The sequence below is a fragment of the Nyctibius grandis genome, chromosome 6 (genome assembly GCF_013368605.1).
Source record: "Nyctibius grandis isolate bNycGra1 chromosome 6, bNycGra1.pri, whole genome shotgun sequence".
NCBI classification, from domain to species: Eukaryota; Metazoa; Chordata; class Aves; order Nyctibiiformes; family Nyctibiidae; genus Nyctibius; species Nyctibius grandis.
The window spans coordinates 37143806-37168530 of NC_090663.1; the positions used below are offsets into that span (position 1 = coordinate 37143806).

A 24725-nucleotide genomic window follows, 5' to 3' on the forward strand; every position below is an offset into this window, starting at 1 on the left:
TGACATTGTAGAGGGCTAGAACAAAATTATTTTTCTGTCGTTTCTTCCTATGTTTTGTAGTTTTCTTCTATTTTTATTCTTTAAATTGTGGGATTGCAAACTTCATGTGAAATTAGAAGAAAGGTATTCAGCTTTAACTGACCAACAATAATGGCTCAACAAGTCATATGTAAAACATGGAAATTTAAGAGGTAAGGAGAACATCCTTAATTGCTGCAGAACTAGAGCCATTAGACTGAACTTTCTAAACAAAAGGAGCTCACTGAATTCCCCTAGGCTCTGTGTCTGTTGCCATATGGATGGAATAGTTTTGCCATGCCACGATTTTAAAATACGACTGCTACTCAATGATATGGACTTTGTATAATTAATATTTCCAAGATTGCTGAGTTTAGGTGCCTGAAAGAAGCTTATACTACTTCCTTTAAGTGACAGTATATGCATTACAATGGCAAAAATTGTATTTGCTTAGTGAAGGGAGTTCCAGTTCTCTTTAGTATTACTGAGCAAGAAACTGGAATCCTAACCAGGTATCCATATAGGGTGAGGGAACACCCCTGTACTTTTTTTTGATTACCTTGCCCATGTATTCCAGCCAGAAATAATTTCTGATCTTTTTGCCAAATTAGTATGCTTATTTCCACTCCCTCAGGACTTCTGTTAAATTTATTGTGGGGCTATGATTTAGTGGCAATTACAGAGACTTTGTGGGATGCCTCGCATGACTGGAATGTGATCATGGATGGCTGTGTCCTGTTCAGGAAAGACAGGCCACTAAGGAGAGGTGGTAGAGTTGCTCTTTATGTGAGTGAGCAGCTAGAATGTATTGAGTTCTGTCCAGGGGCGGATCAGGAGCGAGTTGAGAGTTTGTGGGTGCGAATTAAGGGGCAGGCTGGCAGGGGTGATACTGTTTTGGGTGTCTATTACAGGCCACCGGATCAGGATGAGGAGGGTGATGAGGCCTTCTACAGGCAGCTGAGAGCAGTCTCTCAATTACAGGGCCTGGTTGTCATGGGGGATTTCAACTACCCTGATATTTGCTGGGAGGCCTACTCAGCCAGCCATCCTCAGTCCAGGAGGTTCCTCCAGTGCATTGATGATAACTTTCTGATGCAAATGGTGGATGAGCCAACTAGGAGAGGAGTGCTGCTGGATCTTATCCTCACTAACAAGGAGGGACTGGTTGAAGAGGTGAAGGTTGAGGGCAGCCTTGGTTGTAGTGACCATGAGATGGTGGAGTTCAGGATCTCATGTAGCAGGAACAGAATAGCTAGCAGAATCACAACCCTGGACTTCAGGAGGGCCAACTTTGGCCTTTTCAAGCAATTGCTAGGGGAAATCCCATGGGACAGGGTACTAGAAGGTAAGGGGGCTCAAGATAGTTGGTTAGCATTCAAGGACTGCTTCTTCCGAGCTCAAGATCAGAGCATCCCAGCAGGCAGGAAGTCAAGGAAGGGTACCAGGAGACCTGCATGGTTGAACAGGGAACTGCTGGGCAAACTCAAGTGGAAGAAGAGGGTGTACAGATCATGGAAGGAGGGGCTGGCCACTTGGGAGGAATATAAGTCTGTTGTCAGAGAATGTAGGGAGGCAGCTAGGAAAGCTAAGGCCTCCTTGGAATTAAACCTTGCAAGAGCGGTCAAGGACAACAGAAAGGGCTTCTTCAAATACATTGCAGGTAAAGCCAACACTAGAGGCAATGTAGGCCCACTGATGAATGAGGTGGGGGCCCTGGAGACAGAGGATAAAAAGAAGGCGGAGTTACTGAATGCCTTCTTTGCCTCTGTCTATACTGCTGGAGGCTGTCCTGAGGAGCCCCGGACCCCTGAGGCTCCAGAAGAAGTCAAGATAAAGGAGGAATCTGTCTTGGTAGATGAGGGCTGGGTCAGGGACCAATTAAGCAACCTGGATGTCCATAAATCCATGGGCCCTGATGGGATGCACCCGCGGGTGCTGAGGGAGCTGGCGGAAGTCATTGCTAGGCCACTCTCCATCATCTTTGCTAAGTCGTGGGCAACGGGAAAGGTGCCTGAGGACTGGAGGAAAGCGAATGTCACTCCAGTCTTCAAAAAGGGCAAGAAGGAGGATGCGGGTAACTATAGACCGGTCAGCCTCACCTCCATCCCCAGAAAGGTGATGGAACGACTTGTCCTTGGTGCTGTCTCTAGGCACATCAAGGATAGGGGGATCATTAGGGGCACTCAGCATGGCTTCACCAAGGGGAAGTCATGCTTAACCAACTTGATAGCCTTTTATGAGGACGTAACCCGGTGGATAGATGATGGTAAAGCTGTGGATGTGGTCTATCTCGATTTCAGTAAAGCATTTGACACAGTCTCCCACAGCGTCCTCGCAGCTAAACTGAGGAAGTGTGGTCTGGATGATCGGGTAGTGAGGTGGATTGTGAACTGGCTGAAGGAAAGAAGCCAGAGAGTGGTGGTCAGCGGGACAGAGTCCAGTTGGAGGCCTGTGTCCCTCAAGGGTCGGTACTGGGACCAGTTCTAGTCAATATATTCATTAATGACTTGGATGAGGGAATAGAGTGCACTGTCAGCAAGTTTGCTGATGACACCAAACTGGGAGGAGTGGCTGAGATGCCGGAAGGCTGCGCAGCCATTCAGAGAGACCTGGACAGGCTGGAGAGTTGGGCGGGGAGAAATTTAATGAAATATAACAAGGGCAAGTGTAGAGTCCTGCATCTGGGCAAGAACAACCCCATGTACCAGTACAAGTTGGGGGCAGAGCTGTTGGAGAGCAGCGTAGGGGAAAGGGACCTGGGGGTCCTAGTGGACAACAGGATGACCATGAGCCAGCAGTGTGCCCTTGTGGCCAAGAAGGCCAATGGCATCCTGGGCTGTATTAGAAGGGGTGTGGTCAGCAGGTCAAGAGAGGTTCTCCTCCCCCTCTACTCTGCCCTGGTGAGGCCGCATCTAGAATATTGTGTCCAGTTCTGGGCCCCTCAGTTCAAGAAGGACAGGGAACTGCTAGAGAGAGTCCAGCGCAGAGCCACGAAGATGATTAAGGGAGTGGAGCATCTCCCTTATGAGGAGAGGCTGAGGGAGCTGGGTCTCTTTAGCTTGGAGAAGAGGAGACTGAGGGGTGACCTCATTAATGTTTTTAAATATGTAAAGGGCAAGTGTCATGAGGATGGAGCCAGGCTCTTCTCAGTGACATCCCTTGACAGGACAAGGGGCAATGGGTGCAAGCTGGAACACAGGAGGTTCCACTTAAATATGAGGAAAAACTTCTTTACGGTGAGGGTGACCGAACACTGGAACAGGCTGCCCGGAGAGGTTGTGGAGTCTCCTTCTCTGGAGACATTCAAAACCTGCCTGGAGGCGTTCCTGTGTGATATGGTCTAGGCAATCCTGCTCCGGCAGGGGGATTGGACTAGATGATCTTTCGAGGTCCCTTCCAATCCCTAACATTCTGTGATTCTGTGATGTGTTTAAGAAAAGACTGGACATGGCACTTAGTGCCATGGTCTAGTTGACAGGGTGGTGTAAGGGCAACAGTTGGACTCGATGATCCCTGAGGTCTCTTCCAACCTGATTGATTCTGTGATTCTATTGTACCAACTAGATTTGGCTTGGGGAAAGAATTAGAGTTGGGTAGCAAATAACGCTTTCTCCAGAAGCCATACCTTACTTCAGAAATTTGAAACAATAATAGCAAATGAGGGAAGGAGTTACTTGACGTTGCTCCATACAACAGTTTTGAGTCAGATTTGCAGAAATGCTGAGTGCAAAAGTATAGCTTCTTATGCCTTTAATTCAACTTAATATGAAAATGATGCATACCTCCAAAAACTAGACTTGGGTTCATAACCTGGACAGGAGAATGACAAAATTAATTTTGAGTGTTAGTTTCCCCATACTTCAGTTCCACAGGAATAATTGTACGACCTAGTTGCTTGGGAGTGTTATGAAGATAAAATTCATTCATATTTATGAAGCACGTGGGTATTATCATGAGAATGCCATGGATATTCCTTTGAGAAAATTAGTAATCCTGTGGTGTAGGAGTTAGGCCATCTAGATAAGGCCTTTCTTACACAGGGAATTCCAGCAGAAGCATTGAGTAATTACCCATTTCAGAACATGCTGTATCTTGTGCTCCCAGTGAGGCCTGAGTCTGTGCATCTTAATGCACACATACAAGACAGTCAAGTTAAGATGATATGGCAGTCTTGATTCTGGAATTTCCTAGTTTGAGCAACTGAATCTGAAGATAAGTGTCTAGGATTTAACAGTATTTAACGTAACTTCTGCTCTTATTTTCTTTTTTTCCTATGCTCTTTTTTATTATCTCAAGTTTTTGAATCGATCCTGTGGGAATTTAGGATTGTGGCAGTTTTTGTTTCATAAATTATACCACACCTCAAAACATGCATTACAAAGTTAACATCAACCTTCAAATTAAGTGCTGATTTAAAGACACAATCTCAAAATAGAGTGTATTTTAACATAAAAAGGTTGTTCTATCTAACAGCAGGATTTAAATGTTGGTAACATTGAGTCCGTGGCTCTCGCTGTCTGTTAGTCTCTAGTAATCATTAGAGCTTTGTGAAGTTATAAAATGCTAACAGCTCTTGGGCAAATCATCTGCCTCACATGATTTTATCATTTTACACTGTTAGTAACCTTTTAAAGCAGTATCTTTGTGTGTGTGCCTGATTTGGAGACTGAGTGAAGTGAAATAGGAAATGGGTACAGCTGCGAACAACTTCCATGGGTTTCCGATAACACTGGAGGATTACTTAGTGAGGAAATGAAGGGCCAGTGACTGCACAGTAGTAGTATTGGCTTCATTTTAACAAAGGAAATCTTTGTTGCTTAACTACTTTAACCAGTATTACTACATTGCACACTAATGTGATTCAAAGTTAAATAAAGATCCAAACACTGAAATTGTTCTTGTTACTTCTGTAGCTGGCAAACAATGCCAGGCTCAATTATTGTTCATTCATGTCACACAACTCAAAGTGTATGTAACAGCCTCCATGTGCCCAACTGTTTACCTGTCACATGCAGAGGAAATAAAGTATTTGATTACACTGTCTCTAGAACAGATATTTTTTTTCTTTACCTTTTCTGAAAATATGATGAGAATTAACCCAAATGTTTGTTGAACTCCTGCCACCAGAGAGGGTTACCTGAGTAGACAAAAGTTTGTATAGACATACCTTTGGAAAGAGAGTTTAATTCTGCAAAAAGCTACTTTTATTTTCCTTTTTAAATATTGTTTGAAGCACTTGAAGTGCTATTAGACTAGTGGTTTTCAACCTGGTCTTTTTTGGAACTAGGAGAACAAATTCACAGCTGTGAAATTTCAAATAACATCTTCACATCTACTCAGTCTACAATATTTAGGGATTTAGCACTTGAAAAGGTAGAAAATTTGCTATACTATAGACAACTTCTAAAAATTATTTGCAACCATTTATGTAGAGATCACGTCTTTTAAATTTTAGGTGCTGGTGTTGAGGCTTTTTTTTTTTTAATTTTAATTATTCTCTTTGGAAAAAGAGAAGTGGTAGGAGCTGGGAAAATAAATGGGAAGCACAGCAGTCCTTCCCTTCCCCTATATCTGTCCCTGGAACTACATAAAGACTTCAGATCATACTCTGCATGATCTATGTCATAAAGCAGTTTAAAAGAAAGTGAGGTTTTCCTTCAATTTTACCATACTCTGATACAGAAATAGTGATGGAGACAGATTCCTTCTATAACGTATGTTCTTTTGAGTTGGAATGTATAACGTGAGAAATAATTATAGCCAGGGAAGACAGTGATCAGATACTGTTAGGAGCTACTTGCATAGTACCACCTTCACACAGTATAATGGCTCTCAAAGGTATCAGTCATTCTTTGACAAGCTTTCTGAGTAGCGTAACTTAATGTCTATGTCTGTAACACTACTATAACATTAGTATCGATTAATTTCCTTTTAAGAGAAGATTACTCAGTGAGAATTAGTGCCTGGATTCACATCTAGCTTGGCTTGATTTTTGAGTGATTAAAATAAAAGATCAATCCTAGCAAAAATATAGTTCTACATGAAGTAATATAATTTTTCTATCTGAAAAATTTGTAGTGGAGTCACAGTCAAAGGCTAACTAGGAGTTAGCTATAAAATTCTGCTTCAGCTTTTCTGAGAGCTGAAACAAGACCTTTGACACCAGTTTATGTGATTGTCTCTGTCATGAGTGTTGCATTGGAGGTCTTTACATATGCTTCAGTCACAAAAGGAATTCCCTTTAAATCAGGAGGTAAAAGACTGCAGTGCATTTCAGACTTATTCTGGTAGTGTTCTGTCTTGTGAATATTGGAAATAACATGCAATTAAAACAAAGGCAAAAAAAAAGGCAGCAGCATTGTATAATGTCCAAATTACTCCAGTCACTTAGAAATGAATATTTTAGGGTTTAGATGTACAGGGAGTGAAGGGGCCTCAAAAGAAAGCCTGTAATGGTGTGGAAATATCCTGATTTTCTTACTGTCATTTGAAGAACTTTCTCTGTACTTTTGTAAATACAAATGTCATCCATAAACCATTCTTAACGTCAAGGGAGAGAAGATAATAAGGACAATTGTATCTAACAGAGTTGTTATACTGTTGCTTCAACTTCCCTTTCATATGAAAGATTTAAATGAGTAGCTGAAGAAAATTCCAAGAAGGTTATTTGTAGGCTTAAGGCTGCCCAGAACCCTGAAATATCTCAAAGTGCTAATCTGTAACTCATTTATCCATATACAGAGGACACTGGGATACAACAGTTCTTCAAAAACAAAAAAAAAAAAAAAGAAAAAAAATTGTTTTTATTCATAGTGTTAGATCATACAATGTTTTTTCTGGCATGCTACTCCTAGTTCCTGCCTCTGTTCCTTCAAGACAAAACCTTTTACATCCAGTGTGAGTGCTGTGATAAACATTGAAAAAGCCTCTGCTGAATCACATTTTTAATTCAACTTTTTCAAGTATTTTAAAAACTTGCTATATTTCAACAATAGAAATATAGTCCTGTTTGTTGGCTTTTTAAGGAGACACATTCTTGGACTTTGCCTACACTTTCAAATTTAGAAGACTGTATTTTCAAATTGGATGGCCAGTTCTGAAGTTGACAAAGCAAGACCAACCATCTCTTGCAACTGATGAGCTTTTTTAAGGAAATCCTCATGGTTTGAATTAATAAAGAACAAACAGTGAAATAAATAAACCATATAGTCACATATAAAAAAAAATTCCAGTGTTGAACACTTAAGTGAATTTCCCCCTTCCATAAGCTGTATCTTCAAAATCTGGAGGGACTGGATTTTGTCTGTAACAGTCAGTTAGCTAGTTTCATATCCATTCTCTACAAAGTACTTAATCAAATTATATTTAAAATATAAAAATGCGAAAAATAGTATGTTCATTAAATAAAACATTGTGACTTTCTCAGGTGAGTTTGTATTTCATGAATTAATAATTTTATCTATATTAAAATGAATGTTTTTAATATTAAGCTGTATTTTGTATGGCTGCTTACTCCCCTGTTTTGGTTTTGTTTTTTTTTTTTTGTGGCATCAATTATTAGTATGGTGTTTTAATGGAATTATGAGCTACATCGAAGTATGAAAGACTTCTGTTTTGTGGTGGTGGTATTTTATGACTTGTACACATTTACGTCCAGTGGGTGGTCTCATTTGTCTTTGTGTAGATGGAGTCTTAGATGTGCTAAGATAAATGAGATCAAAACCCTCCCTTTACAGTTTTGTTTCCAAGGTTGTTATAATAAGAGAGACCACATTGAAAGCTAGTACTTCTGTTCAATTTTCTGGCATCCTGTAGGGTTATTTGAAAACTCTTTTCCCAAAAGACACTTCCTTATTGTAATATGCTAGGTACTAAGAAACTTTAACTAGACATTTTAATTTCTTATTTCACTTAGAACATGTCACTGTAATTTATCAAAAAGTTTTAAACAGCTGTTCTCATACTTTGCCAAAAAAATTTCTAGTAGTATCAAACTTTCTACTCTTCCCCCATAATACATTTTCCTGTTTATAGAATTGTATTAAATGCCAAATGAGTTCAATAATTTCTCGTGTTACTTATAGTCATTCTCAGCCAATGCTGTCATTAGTTATATGCTATAATTGCAACCAAAACACTGTTTTGTGACAAAAAAGGTCTTAGTAAAACCAGTAGAATTTTATAAAAGCAATTTTGACATCAAGGTAATAGCCAACATGGAAACCTGCTCTGATATTTCTATTTGAAGTAATGTATTCTTAACTCACTGTAATAACTTTATAAATTTATTTTTTTTAAAAGTTTAGGTTGTTTGTGTAGAGAGGTGTAGATGCCATGCATAGAGGCTTTGACTTTATGGTTGTTACTATTTAACTGTAACTACAAATCTGCTTGTTGATGAATACTTTCAGTTAACTCAATGCAAAAAGTTCAAAATTCAATTTGAATTCAATGCTACCTTGCATTTTGGAGGCTATTTACCAACTATAAACAGCTTTATTAGCAGAGTAAATTCCAAAGACCATATATGTTTTTTCTTTGTGAATTTGTCAATCTTCCTTAATCCACGTGTGTTGCCACAGTTTTATGGGAGATTAATTGTGAAATTGTAAAAGGTCTGTGGTAGAGGAAGTGACCTCAAAAGTAACCTCAGTCCTTTAATAGTTGGTCTTAAATACTTCTCTCAACTGATCATGATTTTTTAAAAAACATATCAACAACTCAGTGCTGGCTACAGTAAGCTGAAAAATGCATTTTCTTTGTTCAGGGGGGAAAAAAAAAGCCATGTCTGGAAAGGAGTGTGGGGTTTCTTTCTTCGTTCAAGCATATAAATGTAGTAAGATTATGCCAGGTTTGAAAAGATTTTTCCAAGATTATGTGAGATTTTTATGGCAAAAATTCCATACTTAATTATTGCAGTTGGTATATCTCAAAATGAGATATTAATGATGAGTGATGAAGATCAGATTACTTAAAGAGTTAATTACTGAAGGCATTTGAGCTTTGCATTGGTGTGGCTTTAGTATGCCAGATGGTGCTGAAGGCAAGAGTATTTTTGCAAAGTAAGCAAAGAGAGAACAAACATTTATAGTGTTCTGTTGATAGCAAGATCAAAGTTCATTCTACAGGAAATTTATCATCACTTACTAGTTTCCTTTCAATAATCATATGTGGGTTTTGTTGGTTTATTTTCAAAATTATTTTAGCTATTATTTTATTATTTATTAAGTACCCTTTGTTGTGATTTCACTGTATACAGCTTATGATTTAACTGTTCTGTTTTTTATCTTCTTATGTATGACAGAAACAAACCACCAAAAGAATATGATTGACAATGAAACTGGACACATGAATGCTTTCAAGTACTTGGAATGCAGGATCTTAGATTTATTTTTCTAGTACAGCTATTTGGGGGTGTGTGATTATTTATGTATTTCTTTTCATTATTCTCCAAATAGTTTTACTAGTAAAATAATTACTGCAGAAGCAGTTCTACCACTGTCTTAATAAATCCAGACTGACAATAATGTACGCTGTGACTGATTAGAATATAGTTCTGATTACAGAACTATATGGTTTACTTTGTAGGATACGTTTGAGCGGTTTTCTGTAATTATATGATCACTAAACACAGATTTTATACTTCATTTGAAATCTAGTTGAAATTGAAGCTCTACAATGTTTAGTGGATTGGATGACTTAGTTGTTTATGTAAGTTTTAAGTATGTTTATGTGTTTTCCTCCTTATACCTTACGTTAATAATCTTTGGCAGGTTGCCTGGTCTTTGTTCCCTGCGTGCAATGAGTACTCTGATCAGCAAATTTCAGGTCTTTGTATCTGGACGCTGTTAAAATAATTCAGGGAAGTGACTCTTAACTTCAGATGTGCACCTTGCATTTATACTTTGTAGTAGTAGGATTGAGTAGTTAAATTGCCTGGTTACTCATTAACGTGGTGAATGGCAGTATGAAATATCAGCCATAGGATTAAGTATAACTTATTTCTTGACCCTATATACAAAGTTTATAGTCTCTCTTGGCAACAAGTAACGAACGCATAAACACTGATATTGTTGTACTTCAATAAATGTCTAATGTGCTGACATAAGCACACCCCTATGCATTAGGCTAGTTATCCCTTATTAGATGCAATCCTGACATGGGCAGGACTGAGATCTCAATTATTACTTTACTTTTCATGGAATATAATTCAAAGGGCAAGGTATTTATTCAGCTGGAATAAATGTGTCAAAAATGTTTGTTGTGGATGAAATCCAGAGCATATGCATCAGCATCTGAAACAGGAATAAGGAAGTGCCTAAATAAAAAGAAAAGGTGATCTGAAGAGCAAATAGAGTGTGTAGTTCTACAAAGCATTTTAGACTTTTCAGTCTGGAGTTTACCCAGGTGCCTATATATTGTGGGAATGTCCTGCTGGCTTTTGCCTGAATTGCTGCAGATGGGAATTGAAGGGGGAAAGGCACCAAAGCTGTGAAAGGCTGCACTACCTGAGTGCAATCAAGCTATACTTAACAGAAAGGGAACACTGATTTCAGCACAGTGTACTTCAGTAGGTCTCTCAATTTTTCTAAAACTGTCTATTTATAGGGTAGCGGAACTCATTTTTGTAAAATATACTGATCAGAAAGTTTATACTTGAAGTGGAAAACTACTCCTTTAGCACCAAAGGTAGATTTAAGCTCCCTAGAAAAGTCTGCTAAGCCACCACGCTGTAAGCTGTGCTAGGCAGAAATGATCTAAACAAATGCATAGCAAAAAAGGGTAAGATTCAAGAGACCAGAGAGAACAAGCAAGCAGCAAAATTACTCTGTAGCTAATGGGTAGAGTACTTAGCTAAGAGAGTGGAAAGAGGAACCTGGGCTTTCGATTTCTCTTGAGAAGCGGTATCATTTTTACAGTCTTTATTAAAAGAATAGAAATTATTGCTTTAAATGCTTTACTTGAGCAGAAGAGGCATTTGCAACCATTTAACGTACTTGTAAATGATATTGCTAGTTTCTTTCTGAACTATGTGTTTAAGATAGTATTTTCAGCACTTGAAAATTTCTGGTAACCATTCTGTTGCTGGTTTTACGTAGAGCTATGAAGGTGCATAGGACAGGGAAGAATTTAGGAATGAAAAGCAAGTCAAACTGCTAAGGAGCTGTCTTTAGGTCTGTGTAAACCAAAGCTGTTCAGTTTCTTTATGGTATGCTTTCTCCAGTATGATAGTTGGTAAGGATTTTGGGTTGGTTTGGTTTTTGACTCAGAAGCCTGCCTTCATGGTTATATATTACAATGGCATACCATCTAGTTTATAATCATCAGCTATACATGACTGGTAAGACGTGCAGTTTATATTTTGTCAGCTGCAAAGCTGAAATCTGTTCTTAAATCCCTCTGCTATGACTTTCCTTGACCTATTTTTGTTAACCTTTTTATTTACTTTGGTTGTGAAGCCTTGTATTGGCTTACATAGAAGACAGTCTTGCAAAAACGTATCTGAACATATTTGGAAAGGAAATATGGGCCTTTTCTGGTGGTCACTGATTGTAAAGTAAGTTAAGTGTAAATTATAGTTAACTTGAAATCAGTTGAAAGAAAGAAAAATGAAAAAAAATGTCTTTCTGTGGCAGTGATGAAACAATCATGGATTATTGTGCTCATCAGTCATTTTGTCCATCCTTTCAGAAAGTGTTGAGATGTTGGAAGCAGTTTAAAACAGTCTCCTAAGAGATCTTCCTGACAGTGAGACTTGACGCTCACTGTATTATCAGGGAAGTCTAAGACATGACTTGATCACACTAAGTACTTTCATGAGGAGAAAACTGCTGATTCCAGTGGACTTCTTTGTCTATCAGAAAAAAGAAAGATTTATTTCTCTCGATATATTCCTCTGTCTAGAAGGGAAAGCTGTCTTGAATTGGATATAATACACTATTTCTTAAATGAGGATGATTAGTAGGAAATCCTGCCTTGAGGTGCGAGAGCATCTTTATCACTTGAAGAGACATAATTGGTCTTCAACTTACAGAATGTATGCTGTAGTTTGCCCAGTGCTTTAGGGTTGTGTTATGCAGTAGTCAAACTAGATTATCATTACAGCCACATGTGAATTTAAAATCTGTACTTGCTTCAACTCTTACACTGATTTCTATATTAAGACCTTGTAAAGAAAATCCCAAGATAATTGTTTTTAACATTCATTACTAATTTGCCATTTTAGAGGTTAAAGTGGGGGAACAAAAGTTTAAATAATAATACATTATGAGTAAACTGATCTAAAGCTTTAAACTGATTGAGTTGCACTAATGCAGTTCAAGGAAACAATTTCTGCTGACTGGTTATGGTTTGCATTCTACACAGAAGACAAAAATCTCATCAACAAAATGTGACCTCCCTTATCATATTTAATTCCAATGTCTTGTATCTGTTGAAAGTGGCGATAAAAAATGTTATAACTGCTTTCCATATTTCCTTAAACCTACAGTACCAATGCATTCAAAAATCAGAGAAACTATTTCTTTTCATACACTTCAATTGAAATAGTGTTATACTACATTTAAATCAAGACTATTGGTTCAAACTCATTGGAGACAGCTAGTAGACTCTGCACCTCCTTTAGTCTTTTGGATCGTGGTGGGTTTAGCCCTGGCTAACAGCCAAACTCCCACCCAGCTCCAGAACCTTCATCGTCTCAAGCTGAATGTGCAGTTGGAAAGTCTGTGTATATTTTTGAAAACACAAATGCATGTGTTTTTAGGTATGCCTGTAGTAGGGAATGCATGATGTATGCACAGCAAGACAAAAATGTTGATCCTTCCTCCTCCCCTTGCAAAGACCACTTTTTCTGATGCTATTTCTTTCATCACTGAGATCATCCATGCTATAAAGATAGCTAATAGCACAGCAATAGAATAGAATAGACTATTTCAGTTGGAAGAGACCCACAATGATCATCTAGTCCAAATGCCTGACCGCTTCACGGCTGACCAAAAGTTAAAGCATATTGTTAAGGGCATTGTCCAAATGCCTCTTTAACACGCCTCAAGCCTGTCAGTGTTTATATTAACTTTCTTAACACGGTGCCCACCTAATGTTCTGCATTTTCTTAAAGAGATTGCCGTTTCAGCCTTGAATGGAAGTTGTTGTTTATGTGCTGTTTTTCAGATCTAGAGGTAACACGATGTAACTGGGCACTGAGATGAAAGCTTATATAGTAAAATAGATCCCTGCTAATGTCAGCTCCCTTGTGCTATTTTCTGTTCTAAATGTAGCAGTTGTATTTATATTTATGTAATTGAATGCTGTAGCTGTATTTTTGTCTGTTTTAAAACTGTTTAAAATAGAAATCTGAAGTAAATTTTATTTGAATACAGTTGTAACTGTTTTGGTTTTTCAGAAGACCTCAAATAGACAGCAGATATCTCCATAATGTAAACTCAAAGGAGGAAGGAAGGGAGAATACAATTCTATTTGTTACTTGGTGTGGGGTTTTTGTTTTGGGTTTGTTACAGATATTTACAGTTAGTTTCAGTTCATTATAGTACCTCTCCAGCTAGTGAGGCAAAGCAGCTGTGGTTTATCCAAAGACTCTCTAAATTATTAAGCTATTGTTATGAAAATGTTTCTATTGAGGTGAGTTTTGAAACATTACTGAATAGAAAAATTGACCAATTCACTAGAGATACCATTTGCTCATCATTAGCTTAGAAATGTCTGTTATGAATTTGTGTTTTCCCAAGGATGCTTGACCTGACTTGCCATAGTGTGCATTGACTCCCAGGTGGAATAATAGTCAGGGATGTGAATTACTGGAGCTCATCGTTCCTGCTGTGTTTGGAGGTGGGGGAGTAATAAGAGGAGGCAGAAGGAAAACAGGAAAATATGGCTGTAAAACGATGCTCTGTAAGTCAGTTTTGCTTCGAAAATGAATGCTTTGTCACAGTGATCCGTTTCTCATACATGTTCTCATTTCTCTCATTCAGCAGTGAACAGATTCTCCCCATCTCGTAATGATTTCAAAACTGATCGTGTTACAGACTTCTTCAGAGATTAATTTAAATAGTCTTTTAGTTGTCACTTCTGGGGATGTGGTGTGTGCAAAGGTGTAGTTATATATTTATTTGTGTAGAGGGAGGGGCACAGCAAGGAGATCTCCAAACTGTTACAGAAAAGACAGGGAGCTCAATCTAAAAAGTTTGAGAACTTTTGTTTGCAGTAGAAAGAGCAGAGTTGTGGCTCCTGTTGCAGGGAGCTGACTTACATTAGGTCCAAAGAATCTCCCCATCGATCTTAATGAGCAGTCACAAAAGCCACGCTGCATAGGAACACTGAACCTTATTATCATAGGCTTAATTCAGAAAAGCTCTTCAACAACTGATAAAATCTGTCGGTGCAGCATTAAGCATTTTATAATATACAAAAACTTGGAAAAATGTAAAAACTTAGTGATTGCCATAATCAAACCTTTTACAGTCTTAAGCTGTAGAGAAACACTTCGCTGAAGCTAAATTTTCACTTAGGAAAGTGGCTAGCAGTAAGGAGTTAAATAAAAAGAATGTCATGCATCTGTATGTGATTCTAAATCCAGAAGTGTTACATTTCCTTTGTTGGCATTAGTTTCTGCTGAATATACAGGATGTATACGGTGAAGACTAAACCCTTCTGTTATTGGTCTGAAGTGTTTTAACAGAATGTGGCATGCTTGGTTGAAAAGACTGGAGGTTTTAGCAGATCAAAGTGTATATATTTTGTTCTTACTGGATATTTTCCTGCTTGCCTGTTTGAGTTGTATTGACCAGCTTCATTAACAGAGATTATATCTAGAATTAGACTTTCTATATACTACAGTTTATTAAAGAGTAATGGTACATGGTAGAATTCTGTCTAGAGTGCTTGCAGCTAAAGCATTTGTGGTTTGTTTTTTTTTTTTCCCCCTCCAAAGTATTAGTTGGCATTTGTTAGCGGTGGCTGCAGTTTTAGTGGCTCTTGATGGGGAAAAAAGTGGACAGGAAGCTGCTGAAAGGTGCCATCTTTCTGCTCTCATGTGTTAGCAATTCTCTACTTGCTGCTGCTGTAAGAGGTGGAGTCTAATATTGTCAGAGGGTGTAGATTGAATATTGAATATTCAGAGAAATGCAAGCATAATGAAATATTTCTGCTGGAATTAGTTTATCTTCCTGTGGTTTTTGAGATCCTCCCTGTCTTCAACCCAGCTATTCAACAGCCAACTCATTTGGTGGCAATGCTGAAATTTACCCTTTTCCCTTGGAACTATGGTGCATCTCAGGGGATTAATGCTTCATGGGAGGGCTTGTGATGGCTTGCTTCAGAGGTGCTTGATAGATGTTTAGGAGAGCTTGTGTTTCTTGAAGTCACCTACAATTCCTTTTGCTCGAGGGAAGCAGATGAGGCATCTCTTCTGCCATTTGCTCATTTCCAAGTAACAGTTCTGTGATGTTCCCCATAGGGCCTGTGAAAAGAAAAGGTATGGCTTGACCAGCCCCAGGCAGGAAATTAGGAGAAAGCTTTGTTTAGAATATGTGACAATAAATATTTTCAGTTGTCATTGTTTACAGCTTTGTAATCTCTATGGGAAGATATTACCTCAAGGTGGTTGATACAGAGCTGTCATCCTTCCACCCCTCACCTCACTCCCCCCTTCCTAAATTCACAGTCCTAATGCAACATTTTTTCCTTGGTTTTTTTTGTGGTTTTTTTTTTTTAATTTTCATTCCCACTTTCTTTGTAAATAAGGGCAATTACTTCATAATACCAAAAAGATGTATCCTAAGAATAACATACATATCTTCTATGTGTTGTAAAAGCATAAAAAGATAAAGTAGGAGAAGATGATAGATATTTATCTCTAGAATACTGGGTATATAATGGATTTGATACAATGGCAAACCAAACTGCTGGAAAAACAAGAACAGATTTGACCGTAATTGAAACAGCCATTGTTTGCACTTTCTATTTTTTGAATAGTTGTTTGAACATTTGACAGCTGTAATATTGCCTTATATAGGTTTTGTTGTTATTACTTAGTACAGGCTGTCTATTTTGTTGGTATACGTAGACTACAACTCTATTTTGACAGGAGCATTGAGTAGCTATGCACGGGTGGTATACAATTCTGTTTCTATTGGTCTTTCTCTTAAGTGAAATTGAAATCTTTATTGCTCTTCTGACTTACATGCTCTGTTTTTTGTCAGCTGTGAGACAAAAAGACTTTTTGTTGTGGCAGATCAACTTTGAAAACTTTATAAATGGATTTTAATTTTGCTTATAAGAGGTCTTATTAATAAAAAGCCTACACTATAGTTAGAAAAAGGAACATGGAGTATGTGGCCTGTCTTTTGATCTCTATTTTGTCCTTAATTGGGTATTTGCTTCCATGTTTTTCAGTTTGACAGTTAAGGATCCAAGATGGCAGTGCTTTCCTGTCACTGTAAAAAGCTGGGATAGTTGGGTAAAAGGTCTTATGACAGTGCAGCATCTTCTGTATCTAGCATAAGCTGGGAATACGGGATGCTTTGGCCAGTAGTGGCTTGAGTTGAGTGAAACCAAATCTTGGTGTTTGCTCTGTGAAAAGCCAAGTTGGGTCTAGCAGGATTTACTAGCACAGGCTCAGTGCCATGTGAACACAGCAATGGTGGTTTTGGGGCCAACTTGTACCTGCAAACAGGTTAATGGCTTTTGTGCAGCAAAGAAAATGAGTTACCTCTTGTGTCTGTGTCCATGGCATGGTTAACCCACACCATAGTGGGCCATTCAACTATAATTGAGAGTTGACTAACTTTACTTTTCGTGAAACTCAGTAACTAAAATTTTGAACCTGCTGTTAGGGAGAATTAATTCAAATAAGATCCTTTGTATTTAGGCTTCACTGTCTTTTTGTCACCTCTTACTCTTTGACTTTCTTCATTTAAAGCAAAACTCATCACGCCTTCCTAATCTTGCATCAAAGGTGTATCAAATTCTTGCAACAAAATCTAACATCACGCATCAAAAACTTGTCCTTATTCTCTGCTATTGCCAACAGCAACTGACTCCTTGTCACTGCCAAATCAGGCCAACACACAAATTGCTCTGGTTTCCACCATTAATGCATGTCATGGTTTAACCCCAGCCAGTGACTAAGCCCCACACAGCCGCTCATTCCCCCTCCGCTGGGATAGGGGAGAGAATCAGAAGAGTAAAAGTGAGAAGACTCGTGGGTTGAGATAAACACAGTTTAATAGGTAAAGCAAAAGCCATTCTCACAAGCAAAGCAAAACAAGGAATTCATTCACTACTCCCCATCAGCAGGCAGGTGTTCAGCCATCTCCAGGAAAGCAGGGCTTTGTCACATGTTAATGTGACAAACCCCATCACTCCAAATGTCCCTGCTTCCTCCTTTTTCCCCCAACTTTATATGCTGAGCATGATGTCATATGGTATGGAATATCCCTTTGGTCAGTTGAGGACAGCTGTCCTGCCTGTGTCCCCTCCCAACTTCTTGTGCACCCCCCCGGCCTACTCGCTGGTGGGGTGATGTGAGAAGCAGGAAAGGCCTTGACTCTGTGTAAGCACTGCTCAGCAGTAACAAAAACATCCCTGTGCTATCAACACTGTTTTCAGCACAAATCCAAAACACAGCCCCATACCAGATACTGTGAAGAAAACTAACTATCCCAGCCAAAACCAGCACAATGCATCTCTTCAGGTCATTCTTTTTCTGTTGTTATCACTGAAAATACAAACAGATGCTTCTCCTGAAGAAACTGGTAATTAGTCAAATAATGTGTGTGAGCACCATTTGAATAAGGCATATGAACACCCCCTGAAAACAGGACTTCATGTGAGAGAATTACATACATTATTCCTGTCAGAAGCATGACATGCACAGATGTGTTGGAAAAGTGAACTGTGTCTGTCTCAAGGGCTACAACAGCTTAGCTTTCAGATTGCAAAGAATATTTTCACAGCCCTTAAGGACTGGACCCCTCACCCCTTCCCTTCATGAAGGCGTAAGTTCTGCAAAAATAGGAGAGACCACCTAAAAAGAGATTGAGATTGGGTATATCAGTAACTACTGGTTTAACCTAACGTTTATTCAGGTTATTTTCTTGGAGGATCTGACTAATTATTCTTTTATGTTTACAGGTCTAATTACAACTACATCTAGAAAACTAGATCGAGAGCAGCAGGGAGAGCATATACTAGAGGTAAATAACTACTTTAGTTCTCTGAAAAACAGTGACTGTAAGTTCATTGCTCTTTTACAGTTAAATTTACCATACTTGATTACTATATGAAGAATTTGGAGAACTAGATTTCAGAAGTAATTTTCTTCTATGTCCATTATACTGCAATGCACAAAACTACCTACCTTATAAAAACAGTGTGTTGGGACTTTTTCTTAAGAAAAGAGTTAAGATACAGATAGAAGGCAATTTTTTGTTTTTGTATCTGTAAACTAAGATTTTCTTTCAAACAGTACAAAGGCATGATTGTTAAAAGGAGGAGTATGATTCTTTTTTTTTCTTCTTGTGTAATTATTGGAATAGCTATTTCGGCCTGCCTTTTGCTGAATATAGACATCTGAAAAAAGTGCAGATTTTTTTTTAGCATCAAGAGTACAAACAGATTGTAAGTGAGTAGATGTTTTTTCTGCATAACATATTTATCGATTACATAAGTAGATGAGTTGCAAAATATGCATTGTAGATTCAGTGTCCAAGAGCATGAAATTTGATGTAATTCTTTTTTTTTTAGCTACATTTAACTGATTGCCTGGCATTTATGTAATGCATATTCACATTCTCTGTCAAACAACATGCAAGAAAAACACATAGACAACTGTGAGTCTTCCAGTTTCACAATGTTGCCATGCAGTGTGAAAGCACTGTCCATCACCTGCAATGAAGGCTTAATATTTGCAGTGATACTTACATACTAAGAATTGTCTGGGACCTTTCTTGTTCCTCTCCTCCTGGATAATAGATAAAGGATTGCAGCGTGAGTTGGCAAAACTAACATTAAAGCTAGAGAAGCAAGTCTGGACTTACTCAAAATTTGTGAAATCTGTAGAAAGCTTTTCTAACAGAAATGCAAGGACTGCATAGACTTGCAGACGAATGTATTCCCTGATAGCACAAACTATCCTTTTGCAGAACTCCAGTGTACATACAGTCTTCCTGGCCCTTTTCTATCGCTTTGGTGCATTTCAAGCTGGATTAAGGCAGCTGTTGGACCAAATTTTTATCATTATTTTCATTTCTGTATCAGCTTTGAAAAGAACTCTTTGCACATAAGTAGCAATAGGGTGTAATTTCCTCTGCAGTGTGTTTCTAGTAGTAGTAATAGCAAAGTTAATTAATTGGCAAATCTGGTTTACTACTAGACACGTTATTCCTGTACATTGTAAAGGAATACCCTTATCCTTAAATCTGCTTGTGTCAGTTTGCCAAAGTACTTCATGTCAGTTATTTCTTGACCACTGCTATGTATATTGGTTGTAAAATTGGTATCTCATGACTTTTACTCCTATGCTTATTGTGCTGGCTTTTGTATTAGATTTATACAGTAAATAAAATGAGCTGTAGATTGTTCTCTGACCCTGAAGCCACCTGGGCACAGTATGGCTTTGATTGCTTATACCTTATCCCTAGAACAGGGTGGCATGCCCAAGTTGCCTGTTGAGAATGGTGCCTGAATTGTGTGAATTCTAAGGCTGCAGCTAGGCAATGTGTGGGGGTATGCGACTTGCTCTGGGCCAAAACTTATGCCAGAAATCCCACTAGAAGTGTTAATATTACGGGCAGTTGTCTGCTAGCAGTCATGCCTGCTAATTTAACCTAAGTTATTACAAGATAGCATGTACAGAGCTCAGGATTTTTTTAAGGTTACAGTACCACACAATGGTGCATAAATCCTCCTGGTTTCAGCATTCTCTGTAAAGATAGAAGATTAAGCTGGTTGCTCTTTAGGTTGGAATATTGGTTATTTCCTGCTGGAATCATTTATAACTCTTCATTTTTCCTTCATTTCAGCTGGTTGTTAAGGTTTTAAATATGTCTGTGAAGTATCTGACGGAAGAACTCTTGACTACAGAGCGATAATGACAGATAGCACAGCCCAAAGTAGTAATTTTCCCATTTGTTAGTTTTATGTTGACACCTTTGAAAATAGGTTGGAAAGAAACCCAGAAATGCACAGAATGGTGGGCAATATTATGAGCCAAGTGCTGAGCATCTGGCTAATTAATTGAGCATTGAAATGTTGACCAGATGGGTTGGTGGGTTTATTCCTTGTTTGCTGTTAAATTTGATCCTTGATTGCACTCCTGCTTACATAACAGTAATTAATATGCCCCATTCTTTTATTCCCAAGTTGTAACTGTTTTCTGAGTGCCAATTGGCACTTTTTTATGCAATTATTTTAGGTTAGCTTCATGTTATTCTCTTGTATCTTAGTAATCTGTTATGTCAGTAATACCTTCAAAACTAAATTTTCCTCAAATTTGCCATTTTTTCTACTTGGCTCAGGGCAATGGTACTTTTATGTTAACAGACAAGTTATTCCATACCCCCTGGAATTTCCTCTCTTAGGATGTGTTTTGGGTTTGGGGGTTTTTTTGTGAACTGAAAGATATGTGGTGGTGTTCCATTACAAATGCGAAAGGGAACAAATATTCGTATATGTGGAAATCCTACCATCTGTTAGAGATGAGCATGAGTAATTGCATTTCATGTTGCATTTCATGTGTATTTTGTCATGGTTAATCACTTCACTTGCGCTTTTTCATTTCCTTCATGCTTGCAAATGCATACAACTTTTCATTTGTATTTCTGTGGGGGTTTTTTCCTAAATTAGATGAGAAAGGGAGAAAAAAAAAAAGAATAAGTGATCATGTGTAGATATAAGTCTCGTCCTCATTCATGTCAATGTAAATTTCTTTTTTTTCATCAGGGACTCAATTCTAGTTTTCTGTTAGTAGTATTTCCATTATTTTGTATCCATGTTGTGTTTGTATCCTTGTGTTTTTCCATAGTCAGATTTCCCAGGGCATCCTAAGAACCATTGAAGTAATCCTTCACCCACATTCCTGAAGAAAAACACTTGTTCTCCCCAAATTGGGGTGGGCTTGTTGGAATGGGAATGTCCTATACCAGTAGCATATAGGGATTTTGTTTGGATTATTAGGGGATTGTTTTTGTTTTACACCCTCCACAGCACTGATCTTCCCTGTAATGTTTTCCCAGTGCTACTATACTGACTGACTTCTACACAGAGCTTCCTCCCAGCAAAGACTTGCATCTTCCTCGCAAACTCAAAACCAAAATGAAACTGCAGTGTGTAACACATTTCCCATAGAATTTACTGTTAGAAACATAAGGTGTTTTATTTGGTTTTGGTTTTTGGTTGTGGGTTTCTTGGGGGGTTTTTTTGGAGGGTTTTTTTGTTGCATTCCTCAAGAGCTTTGACAAGTATCTGGTAGAATTATATGAGCATATCTCGGATTATTAATTTCCTCTAATCACAGCAGGGCCAGCACAGGTGACCCTCAGACATCCCTGTGTGATTCTGTGCAATAGTAAGGAAGGTATAGTCAAGGAAGAAGACCTTAAAGGAGGAAAAAAAAAGAAAAGAAAAAAAGTGAGAAAATTAAGAAGGGGAGACTATAGAAAAGACTGAGGAGGAGTGCTGCACTGGGTCATAAAATTGTTCTTTCTATGAGAGACAGAACGATTAAAATTTTACAGCTAAAACCAAAACCAGCCTAACAGCAAAGAGAAAGTAAGGAAAAGAACATGAAACACTGACAATGAAAGGAAAAACGTTGTTACCTGTCATTATTACTTAGGTCTTCAATGCCAGTTTTTTGGAAAACGTCCCCCTCAGAAATGAGATTTAGCCAAACTGCTAGAGGTCAGGTAACACTGTTATCAGTGAAGACTTTGTATTTGTTTTAAATACTTTACGTAATAGCAGCTAAACTCTCCCTTGAAAATGCCTGGTGTCTGTCTGAGCCCATTAGCTTTTATGTGGATGGCAGGGTGCAGCCAGAAAATGATGGGCCTGATTCTGTAACTCTTCAACTAACTGAGCCCTTGCAGGAAGCAGGAACATAAACCCCCTGTCTTTTTTCTTTGATGTAGGTGCTAAGGTAATTTACATATGCTCTTATTTAACCCCTTATTAACCAATAAGAGATTAAATAGGTAAAGAGGTAAGATAATAAGGTAAGATTCCTGTAAATGAACTAAGTTTTACCATCAGTTTGATCCTTTTCCAACAGATAAAGATTTTTTTCTCAGTTTTCTGACTTCAAATTAATACAACTCTTTCTTTTGTTATATTTTTGTTCACTACCCATTCCAATAACATCAAATTAGTCCTAGAATTAATATTGTAAAAGATTTCATACTCACTTCCTGGCTTTTTAGTAGAAATTTTGACTATTGCTGGAAGAGTAGACTTGGTTTAATTTCCCATTTCATTTAGTCCTTGGAAATAGATTGTTGAGTGTCTTCCTTAAAAGGCAATTTTTTAAGCTTCTTTCAAACAAGATAGTGATTTTATGTCTTAAAATATAGGGAATTTTTCGTGCATAGGCCTGTCAAATTCTGAAAATTATATTCTTATGAATTGCATCTTTTGAGGTGTAATACCAAATTATTAAATTGAAAAGTTGCAAGGAAACACTAGGCTGGAAGTATATTAAGGTATTATTACAGTGAAGCTATTATCAGAGATACTATACTTGTGTGCTGTTCCTGTAGTCAAGTTAATATTTCAGTTACAATAGTGCAAAAAATTGAAATAGATTTAATATATATATCTGTTGACTCTTACATGCCATACACCAAGCATCAAAATTTTGAGGTAGTAGCTGAATAAACCTTTGTAGTGTCTTTTCTAAATATTCACCAAATAGCTTCACCCAATGGTCTTTAAGTAAGTGAAGTTAGGGAATTACTTTAGAGTTGTAGGAAAATGTGATTTTAAAAGAGTATTGTTGGAAAGATTGTGTTGGAATTGAGCACTAACCATATCCTTTTTAATAAAAACAGGTAACAGTAACAGACAACGGTATTCCTGCAAAATCCACAATTGCACGGGTGATTGTGAAGGTTTTAGATGAGAATGACAATAAGCCTCAGTTCTTGCAAAAGTTCTACAAAATCCGGCTTCCAGAGCGTGGTAAGCCAGAACGAGAGAGAACTGCTAGGAGAGAGCCGATCTATCGAGTTATTGCTGCAGATAAAGATGAAGGCCCCAATGCAGAGATCTCTTACAGTATTGAAGACGGTGATGAACATGGCAAATTCTTTATTGAACCGAAAACTGGAGTGGTTTCATCAAAGAAATTTTCTGCAGCAAGAGACTATGATATCCTTTCAGTGAGTCAAAATCTTGTATATCATGAATACGTGAAGTGTTCTCTTATCTGTATTATCTTCGCTTCTTACTCAGTAGCTGGCAGACAAATGACTGCAGTATCTGAAGGAAGAAAGCTTCAACAAATCCAGAAGTATTGTTTTGTGGGTTTGTTTGCTTTGGTTTTTTTTTTTTAAAAGGATAATTTCAGATGTTTGTATTGAGAAAGTGAATCAACAAGCTGCTGTTCTTTTACCAAACTTGACAGATAATGAACATAATGAGGGAACATGAACAAGCAGTTTGACTCTCCTTCGGGAAGAAAGTAAAATAAAAGTGAATTTATGGTATTACTGTGTTCTACTATCAGGTGCTGTTTGTCGCCCAGATAATGAAGGGCAAGTGGCACTTTGAGAGACACTTAACCTTTTTGGATGTATCTCACACAAGCAAACATGCTTGGAGCGTATTACTACTTTTCCATTTATGTGACATAATGATTTATGTGATCCTGTAGCCTAAAAGATGTGTCTGTTTCACAGATTAAAGCTGTAGATAATGGGCGTCCACAAAAATCATCAACTACGCGGCTTCACATAGAATGGATTCCAAAGCCTGTCCCACCCACAGAGCCCATTTATTTTGAGGAAACATTTTTTTCTTTTACGGTGATGGAAAGTGACCCAGTTGCTCACATGATTGGTGTAATAGCTGTTGAGCCTCTTGGAACACCACTTTGGTTTGACATAACGGGTAAGGATGCCTTAAGAGCTTTTATTATTAGAAACAAATGCATGGAGTCTGAGATACTGGAGGGCTCATTGCAGCTTGGTTTCTTAATCGCTTTTCTATATAATGCAATGTTACTATATAATGCAGGTGGATACGTATCAATCAAAATTACTTTTAAATTTTTATCAATGCCATTGTATATCAAAGATTAAAACTAGATTGCAAAGTTTTGTAAATGACTTATGAATATTGCATCAGTGAAATTAAAACTAGTCAAATCAATCTCATAGACTGTAGGATAGGGAAAGAAAGAAAATGCTAGTTTTCTGCAAATTGGCATAGTACACCCAAAGAGAGATTATACTGTTCACATTGATTTTGTGTCCTCTGGGCTGCTTCTCAGTTTGCTGTCCCTTGATTCAGTACTAAAAGGAAAGCTTGCAATGTTCCTAACCTCAGCAAACTTCTTCCTGTACTTGTTCTTACTACTATATCATACCTTAGCCTCTGCCATTGAAAGGGGAATTCTAATCAGTAATGTGAGTATACGTTGATGCTGTGGTGACAAAATGAATAGTACTTTTTAATTTTAGACTTACTCACTA

At 37.9% G+C, this 24725-nt stretch overlaps 1 protein-coding gene across 1 annotated transcript in view; it reads left to right on the forward strand.

Annotated features, from left to right (window-relative positions):
- The window catches only part of FAT1 (FAT atypical cadherin 1), a 114955-nt gene that overhangs the window by 42723 nt on the left and 47507 nt on the right, over positions 1-24725 (forward strand). Inside the window, 3 exon segments of the mRNA XM_068403329.1 lie at positions 18169-18230; positions 23082-23411; positions 23931-24141. Of these exon segments, the coding sequence (XP_068259430.1) occupies positions 18169-18230; positions 23082-23411; positions 23931-24141 (603 nt within the window).